This window comes from Ovis canadensis, chromosome 15 (assembly GCF_042477335.2).
Source record: "Ovis canadensis isolate MfBH-ARS-UI-01 breed Bighorn chromosome 15, ARS-UI_OviCan_v2, whole genome shotgun sequence".
In the NCBI taxonomy this organism is placed as follows: Eukaryota; Metazoa; Chordata; class Mammalia; order Artiodactyla; family Bovidae; genus Ovis; species Ovis canadensis.
This window is the reverse complement of record NC_091259.1, coordinates 49,966,465-49,975,901: the sequence shown is the minus strand read 5'-3', so window position 1 is coordinate 49,975,901 and position 9,437 is coordinate 49,966,465. Positions and strand designations below refer to the sequence as shown.

At 47.6% G+C, this 9,437-nt stretch overlaps 1 protein-coding gene across 8 annotated transcripts in view; it reads right to left on the bottom strand.

Annotated features, from left to right (window-relative positions):
- The window catches only part of IRAG1 (inositol 1,4,5-triphosphate receptor associated 1), a 119,010-nt gene continuing 109,573 nt past the window's right edge, over window positions 1-9,437 (bottom strand). For all 8 annotated transcript variants that reach the window (XM_069554387.1, XM_069554388.1, XM_069554396.1 and 5 more), the window contains one exon: window positions 1-3,540. In XM_069554387.1, coding sequence (XP_069410488.1) covers window positions 3,297-3,540 — 244 coding nt within the window. In that variant the 3' untranslated portion in view covers window positions 1-3,296. The remainder of the gene's footprint in view (window positions 3,541-9,437) is intronic.

Genomic DNA, 9,437 nt, shown 5'->3' with positions numbered 1-9,437 from the left:
TTTGGAAATGTGCTTTTATTTTCAAACTCAGGTACGTGACACTCTATAGTTCAATGCTAGCACACCTGTGTGAGGTTTAACAACATTAGGAACTGCCAGCCAGTGATACATAAACCCCGCGTCTCCCTCTCCTCTTACTCCGCCAGGCTGTACGCGGGAGTGACACAGAAAGTGAAGGTCCTTTAGGAGGGGACATCGCGGCACCAACAACAGAGTCCTAGGGCCAAGCAGAAATGTCAGACCCCAGAGGCATGGTGAAGGAAGGGAGCTTTATTTCTGATCAATATCACTCACTGTTGGACATACAGGGCCTGTTTCTCTCCATTTCACTGCTGCTTTGGCAACAGTTCCAATTGCATTAGGTCCATCTTTGCTTTTAAGAAATACCGAGGAGTCCTGCTTCAGGAATGCCCTTGGTAATGTGATTACTCGTTTGCTCCTCCTGGTCACTTCTTGTCCTTGACCTCCCTTACTCATAAAGTCATCTGGCTGAGGGCCTGATCTGGAAGCATTCTTGCAGGCCTTCCTATGAAGCAGCTGGGGGCTCAAGAGCTCACTGCAGCTCCTCTCCTGGCCTTTGTCTCAACTGGAAACAAAGGTGGGAACCCTGTGGCCAAGCGGGCAATGGGTCAGCTTGGCCCGGTCCTTCTTCAAGGCAGGCTGAGACTGGCCAGCCCAGAGTCCTGAGGCACAGCCACACTCTCCAGAGCTCTGTTTACACCCTGCCTTTGGCTCTGAGGGCCTAAAGCTCCTTCGTGTGTCTGCTCCCCCTTGAAGAGATAGGGCAGACCATCCATCCATGAATCCAATGTCTGTCTGCCTTGATCTGCGCCTCTTTACCTTAATGGCACATCCTTGGTCAACCCTGGCTTGGACTTCTTTTGCAGTAGTTTTCTTGCCACTGAAAAGGGTGCCACCTTCCCCGCTCCAAAAAAAAAAAAAAAAAATCAAGCTGTTTTACCAGGGGTCCTGATCTAGGTCGGTCTTTCTGAAAGAAGTGATTGCTTCAAGCCCAACCCTTTAGTTTGGAAATGATGTTGTTAGGTCACAGAGTAGATTGAAAAAATAATAGAATAAGTTGAGGCTAATAAAGATGTGATTTCTCTCACTCACCATTTGAGATGGTGGTGGTGAGGATGCTGGTGCTGGGAAGTATGCAAAACGTCAGCTGTTCCCAGACTGCTCTCCACCACCTTGCACACTCATTCTTCTGACCAACATTAAATGACACCCTCCCAAGCATCAGCCACCATGCTAGGCACTTACCCAGAGAATGGGTAAGACATGGTTCTTGTCTTTGAGGAAAAACGCTTGGAAAGACAGACACATAAATAAGTTATTAATATTATGATACACTATAGTAGTAATGTTCATTAGTAGTAGTAATGAAAATGTTTTAAAAGTGCTGGAAAGTACAGAGAAGGGTATGACCTATTAATGTGGTCTGGTGTGGAGTTGGAGGGAGGCCACTAAAGCTGCATGGAGCGGGTGATTTTTGCACTTGGTCCTGAAGAGTGACTGAAGGAAAGAGGATTGCAGCAGAAGAAAAATGAGCATGAGAAAGCAGTCTGGTTTGGGAACCAGAAATGACTTGGAGTAGCTGAAGGGCTACCTGGAGGTGTGGGGCTGAAACAGAACATGTCTAGATAGAAGACCTTTGGAAAAGGCAATTTAGTGGAGGGTTAAGAGCATAGCCTCTGGGACCAGCCTGGCTGGGTTTACCTTCCAACCCCATGGGTATCCTTGGCAAGTTACTTGTGTTTTTGTGCCTCAGTTTCCTTATGTGAAAATGGGCAGAGTCATAGCTTTTTCCTTTTTCTTGAGGACACAGTAAATGAATCCTTATATAATACCAGTGTTTGGCTCATAGTAAGTTCTACATAGGGTCAGCAACAAAAGCAAAGAAACCACCATAAACGCCACACAGAAACCAGCACTCCCCAGATCTGATGTGGTAAGAAGGCAGGCAGTGGCTATCCAGGGGGAGCAAGAAGTCAAGCTGCAGGTGGGATTTGTTGTTTTCTGCTAAATAATGGGAAAGCTCCAAGACCTTCACTTGCATTGGGAATCCCACCAAAACTGGAGCCTTGTGGAAGAGATGCACACTTGCATGTGGGCACAGCGAAGCTGAAGCACACCCTGTTTCCTCCTTTCCCAGAGAGAGCAAAGTGGGGGTAGACCATGCCGTAAGCATGCACGTGCGCTCAGCTGTGTCTGACTCTCTGTGACCCCATGGAGTATAGCCTGCAGGCTCCTCTGTCCATGGGGTTTTCCAGGCAAGAATACTGGAGTGGGTTGCCATTTCCTCCTCCAGGGGGTCTTCCCAACCCAGGAATTGAACCTGTGTCTCCTGCATCGGCAGGTGGATTCTTTACCACTGAGTCACCTGGGAAGCCCCCACCATGCTGTATAGCAGCTTAGAATTAACACTGGAAATGGAGACCAGCAAGTTCACCACGCAAGTCATGAGTTTTCAGTGTTTCTCAAACATCGTAAATCCATGTGGAGAGCTCACTGAACAGGTAAGTGCCTGGTGACTGCCCCACACGTGAAAATCTGTGGGTTGGCTTTATGCCCAACACACACCCAGAGCACACAGTTGGAGGACAGTTGACTTCATGCACGTGTGTGCTTTGTGTGTGTGGATCTCTGTGTGTGTATGTGTCTGTGTGTGTGTGTTGCATGTGTACAGACGCATATGTATTAATTTACATCTTCCCATTTCATTTCAAGCACTGAGCTAAAAATCAGCCTAAATATTTTTCTGAGAAACCTTTCCATCTTCTGTAAAGAGCAACTGTGATTGCAATGAGGAGGTGGTGAGGCTGAAGGAGAGTCAGTAAGAATGAGATGTGAAATGGGAAGATACTCATGTTGCTATTCCAAATTCCAGGTCTGATCCTCAGGGCAGAGTTAGCCCTTAGGCACAGTCGTGCCTGATTTCCGATCAGTTGTAGAGAGGAAAACCAGGGAGAGTGGGCTTTTCATGTTTGCCTGTGAGGAAGGTATTTTGTTTCTCCCCAGCCATCTGAACTGGCGCGGCCGCATTCCCTTCTTCTCTTCAAGTCCCCTGGTGATGGCTACTTCTTTGTCCACTGATGCTTTTTGTCGATCCTCCAGGAACATCAGCTACTGTGTGTGAATAGCTCCCGCAGGGGTGCCGAGTGTGAAGGAACCCCTGCTTGCTCCCCTGATGGCAGCAGTGGCATGCCCACGCCCAGGCCTGACGCGTCTCGCTTGAGGAAAGGGCGACAGGCTGTGTGCTGGAGCAGGGCACGGCCTGAGTGTTGGGTTTTCTACTGCTCTGTAGGCTGCTCATGCTGGAGTCCCGAGCTCCACCAGGAGTCCCGCTGGGCTGCCGAGCACGTGGATTTCCCAAGGGACCCATCAGCCTGCTCTACGCAAGAGCTGTGGGAACCGTAGAGCCCCAGCACGACAGTCAAGACCAGCATCGCCGCGGCCATCATCCAGATGACTTGCCAATGCTGACACAGTTTGGGATACATGACTTGTAAGAAACGAACCAGTTCTTCAAGTTTGCTGTCAAATGGAAAAAACAGGTGGTGGGTTTAGTATATTGGACACATATAAGATGCCCCGACCCATACTTCTGTCTGGAATACTTTCCAAGTTGTCTTGAGCCATGGTTCTCAAACTTACCTGTGCAGAATTGCTTAGCAGTAATTATTCAAAATACCCCAGGACTACAGACTAAGAATCTTCAAAGCTACGGTCTAAGAGTCCACTGTTTAAACATTTCCCCAGGTGATTCTGATGCTAACCGTCCACATGCCCTCATCCATTCATGAGATGGCCATTGACATCTGAGCTCCCCCAGGGCCCGAGATCCAGGCTGGCTGACCCAGACTCCCATGCATCCATGCGGGCCCAGCATCTTTTCTGTACTTGGTGTCACAACCTGTCCTCTGCCTCCATGTTCAGAGGCATAATTTGTTGTGCTCAGTTCCACATGTGACCATGTCCAGAGTGGAAGGACTGTGATGAACTCCTAGAAGACTCCTGACGTTGAATAATAAACGACACAGAACCAGGAACCTCAAGAGCTCACTTCAGACCGTCCCAGGGGCTTCCAGAGAACTCCTAGCTCTGGCAACCTCAGGGTGACTTATTCAAGTATTTTCTCAGTCCTAGTAATCCTCCTTCCCAGTAAAATAGAGAGCCAACAGAATTTGCTGTATGGCGCAGGAGACTCAAATGGGGACTCTGTATCAACCTAGAGGAGTGGGATGGGGAGATGAGAGGGGATACATGTATACCTATGGCTGATTCATGTTGAGGTTTGACAGAAAACAACAAAATTCTACAAAGAAATTATCCTTCAATTAAAAAATATATATATATAAATTTAAAATAAATCTTCCTTCCCAAATATCTCTTCCTCCACTTTCTCTGGTCTCCCCACACTTTTCTCTCTTCTCTCCTTGCCATTCATCCCCTCACCTCTGCTTCTTGCCTGTGTCCCCCCACCCTGCACCCTTGGCTTCCCAGGTAGCTCAGACGGTAAAGCATCTGCCTGCAGTGCGGGAGACCCGGGTTCAATCCCTGGGTTGGGAAGCTCCCCTGGAGAAGGAAATGGCAACCTACTCCAGTACTCTTGCCTGGAAAATTCCATGGACGGAGGAGCCTGGTAGGCTACAGTCCATTGGGTTGGAAAGAGTTGGACACGACTGAGTGATTGAATTGAAAAGACATTTGGTCAGATGGTCCACTTGGCAGAGTCCCTTCTTAAAGCTCTCTGGAGAAGCCCCGGACGCATTCATTAAGCTAGAATTTCTTCCCACCTCCCCTTTCTTCCCCCCACCCCACCTTTTCCTTCTTCTTTTCCTGACTGCCTTTCAACTTTTCCACTCTTTTTGTGGCACAGTTAAAAGATGATTGAATGGCATCACTGACTCGATGGACCTGAGTTTAAGCAAGCCCTGGGAGTTGGTGATGGACAGGGAAATCTGGCGTGCTGCAGTCTATGGGGTCGCAAAGAGTTGGACATGACTGAGTGACTGTACTGAAAAGACATTTGGTCAGATGGCCCACTTGGAAGAGTCCATTCTTAAAGCTCTCTGGAGAAGCCCGGACATGTTCATTAAGCTGGAATTTCTTCCTGTTTCTAATCCCAGATTGATTGATTGATCTAAAACTGAGAATACTGAACATCACCAAATGGAGGAGGTGAGAAGTGGCAGGAGGGCCTTCTCCAGATCCTGAGGCTCACATAGACCCTGAAATATGCAGGCCACTTGCTGAGAAGTAGACAGTTCTAGATGTCTTACAATGGGTAAGAAGATTAAACAAATACCCTCTGTACAAAGGGATTAGATGCTCAGAGTATCTGTCTTGGATGTTAAAGCATTGGTTGATTTCTTTTCCACATGGGAAACCACTGATAATTGTTTCAGAAGCAGTTAAGCAAAGCAAAACAGTGAGCACATGAGCCAAGGTGGAAAATTATTGGCTACTTTCATAACTATAGGGGGAGAGAGAATCTGGAAATGGAAGCTTGTTTTCTTTTGGCACCATTTTGATTCTTTAACTTCTATTTAGATACAGTTAGATGCTATGGCACAGTCTTTCTTTTGGGCTGTATTTTTCTGGGCCCCAGAACAAGCTGCTGGAGCTGGAAGAATCCCACTCTCACTCCATCCTTTAGAGGGGTTGGGAAGGAGGAGGGTAAGATAGGCTTTGTGACCCTCAGCTGGTTACCCATTTAAAGTCTATAAAAATGGTTAGAAATAGAATTATTGATTAGAAATAGAATTCCTTCGGAAATCAATTTTTGGTTGTTCTGAGTTCTGCCTACTCCACTGGGAGGAGTGAGGTTGCTCCCCGTCACCTAGGCCAGGAGATGCTGCGTGGAGAGCTCAGTACCTTGCCGTTTGGGCACATGGTGAGTGGGCTGATGTGCGACCCCCACCTGAGGGATCTGAAGAATGAGAAGCTTGCGGAACTGCTTGATGCCATCAGAACATGGGGCCATGAGACCGAGAACCGTCCTCCCACCACTAGTGGGCCAGAGATGCGTATTTCACTTTGACTGGGCATAGGCAGGAGAGGGAGAGCTGGCGCAGGGTGGCATAGACCTGGAAACGCTGCCCAGAAGCTGAGCACAGAGGTACACTTCCAGCTGCCCAAGGACTGAGAGAGAGATTGTAAGCAGCTAGCCAGAAGAGCTGCATTTGACCTCACAAAGGGAATTGCAGTTGAGAGATCCTCAGTAATGGTGTGTGTGTGTGTGGGGGGTGGGGAGGGTGGTGTGGGGTTCTCTGAAGGTTCCATACAACACCACACTGAACAAAACCAGAGAGTCAGGGGACTTCCCTTGTCCAGTGGCTAAGATCCTGAGCTCCCGATGCAGGGGGCCCGGGTTCAGTTGCTGGTCCAGGAAACAGATCCCACATGCCACAATTAAGACCTGGCACAATCAAATAAATTAGTAAAAATAAATTTTAAAAAATCAGCCTTAAATCCCTGCTAAGGCCTGGAGCCCGCTCACAATAAGACCAGCGAGTTAATACCTTTCCTACCCTTAATCTCCGTCCCCTTTCCCAGCCCTGGAGAGGTCAGGTGCTGCATTAACTAAGCTCAGTGGAGGGCATGAGTGACAGAGAGCAAGAAGTAGTCAACTCTGTCCCCACTATCGGCTTCCTTCCTGAGGCAGAGCCAAGCTGACTGGAGGCAGGAAAGGATGGGTAGAAAGTTGAACTTTTTAAGTTCAGGATTTTGACTATTTCAGGGATCTAGCCATTTACACGGAGAAGGCACTGGCACCCCACTCCAGTACTCTTGCCTGGAAACTCCCATGGACAGAGGAGCCTGGTGGGCTGCAGTCTGTGGGGTTGCTAAGAGTAGGACACAACTGAGCAACTTCGCTTTCACTTTAAACTTTGATGCATTGGAGAAGAAAATGGCAACCCACTCCAGTGTTCTTGTCTGGAGAATCCCAGGGATGGAGGAGCCTGATGGGCTGCTGTCTATGGGGTCACACAGAGTCGGACACGACTGAAGCGACTTAGCAGCAGCAGCAGCAGCAGCCATTTACATGACTGAAATGAGGTTATCCTTGGGACTTAAAGTTGACCAGAAGACTTCTATTTTCTGAGAGTTATTGGAAAAGTAAAGGAGTCTGCCTAATATCATCTTAACCCCATGGAGCAGTTCTGAAGACACACTGGGAGCCAAGACAATAGTTTTCTGTCCCATCTTATGAGTCTCATTCAGTGCATTACGTAAATGTCAGAAGAGCTATGTTCTCTCTTTTAATACAGTTAAGATCTTGGGTTGATTCACCCAATAAGTTCATTGAAGCTGATCCTCCAGAAAGTAATATTGAGAACAGATTATATTATTATAATAGAGGAGAGATTCAGTGTTTGAGGTTGAATGTCTTCAATAAAGGGTTGGCTGCTGGGGTGATCCTAGTGTTTTTCAAATGCGCTAAATAGGACATGGAACTTTTCACAACTTCAGACCTTGCTTGTTAGTGAGATGCCAAAATTTCGTAGTGGGAATTGTGGTTGAGTAGAGGTGCCTGCAGGCAACTGTGTGTGTTAGGGACTTGGGGATGAATGGATTGTCTGGCATTCAAGACAATGGCTCTTGGGATTGGTCTGGGTTGGGTGACGGGTGAGGAAGGGATCCTGTGACTGTGAGTGGGCAGTTTCTCTGAGAACAGTGTCAGTCATTATGGAGAAGATGATGCCACACTGCTGAGCCTGAACAAGTGAAGCTGTACCATGTGCTAAGGACCCTTCTGAGGGTGTGCTGATGCCTGGTATCCATCCCCTGAGGTCCAGGCATGTTCTTAAGATCAGAAAGTGAATCTGAGAGGGAGCAGGGATTGGGAGAGAGAACAAGGCCTTTCAGGATCAGCAGGACTGAGAACACTCTTGGACGATGGATGTGAAGGGCAACCATTGCCATGCACTGCTGACCAAGAGCTGGACAGAGGGAGAGCTGGGCACAGCCTCTCTTCTGCTGGGATTCCACGAATTAGGAGGGAGCTGCCAATGGCCCAAGATCAAACCAGCTAGATAAGGATTCTAGCCCTGTACTTTGTAAAGCAGTGTGTTTATATTCCATGTACTCTCTGTGTTCTGTTCCTTTTGTTCTTTCCTGGTGTTTGGAAGGGTTAGAAGTCCCAGCCTGTCTTTTTTTTGAAGGGAGCCAAAGAAAGGGCTGTTGTCAGGCCTGGGCTTGACTGCGTTAAAGGAGAGGAGATAGAGTGGTGGCCCACAAAATGAGAGCAGAGGACCCCCAGGAGAGCCAGAAGACCGAGAAAGACAGGACCCAGTCGCTCAGGGCAGGGACTGTGCTTTGATTGTGAACACTGGGCTTCTCTCCCTAGCAGAGGTAGTGCATCCTAGCACACATTTGTTTCCAACTGTGAAACACTTTCTCTTCCCATGAACACTGGAGTTGACTCATGCAGGCTAACGCCTCTTACTCTGGTTGAATCTGCCAACTGGGCTCTGCTGCTTGTTCTTATGTGCTTTGAAGCATATCCATCTCACTTCGAATCTGCATTTTATTACATGATTCATTGCATGCATATGGTTTCCAGAGTCTGCTAGCAATGAGGCATAGACAACATACCCCATCCCAAATGAAGCAGCTGATTAGATTAATTGATCATTTTTGACTAAAGTCATTCTGGACTAAAGGTAGCCTGGGAGTCTAAAAGCAGTAATTTTGGTGAAGTGTTCCAAGTTAGCTGTAACTACATTTTAAAAATCCAAAACTCAAGACTTCTAGTTTAAATGTGCTAATAGAGATAATAGGGCTGGATATACAAAATTGGGGCCCTCTGTTAAAATCCAGGATGTCAATTTGTCACTAGATCCATAGGGCACAGGTAGGGCAAAATGCCGGATCTATATTACCTTTATCTGCATGTTACATAGGTTTTTCAGGATTTTGTGGAAAATGCACTTAAAATATGAAGTATATTTAAAAAGAAAAATCTGAGTATTTCCAGTCCAAAGTAAAAACAATGTCCAGATGACCAAATTTGTTTGGTCACCATGGAAGGAACCTTTTGGAGACTCATGTTTGCCACAAAGTTGAGTTGTCCCCTATCTCCACGTGTTCCTCCACCCCCATCCTCCTCTAGGGCTTCAGGCCAACTCCCTTGACCTTGGATCTCTCATGGGGATGGCTGGGCAGTGAGTTAACTGTGGTCCCTTGCATTTTCCCAGCTCTTAGGAACTCCTGACCCCACCCTTGGCCATCACTGACCCCTAAACCCTTGCAAACAGCCCCTTGTTAACTACTTGGACTCTTGGGGATTCCCTCTGCTTCCTCCTCCAACATGAGTTCCCTCTTGGTTTCTGTTGGCTGCTCACTTGGGCCCTGGACACCTTGGACTGGCCCCTCCAGGGATGCTGTGCAGTGAAAGAGACTGAGGCCCATGTTAGCAACTGTGA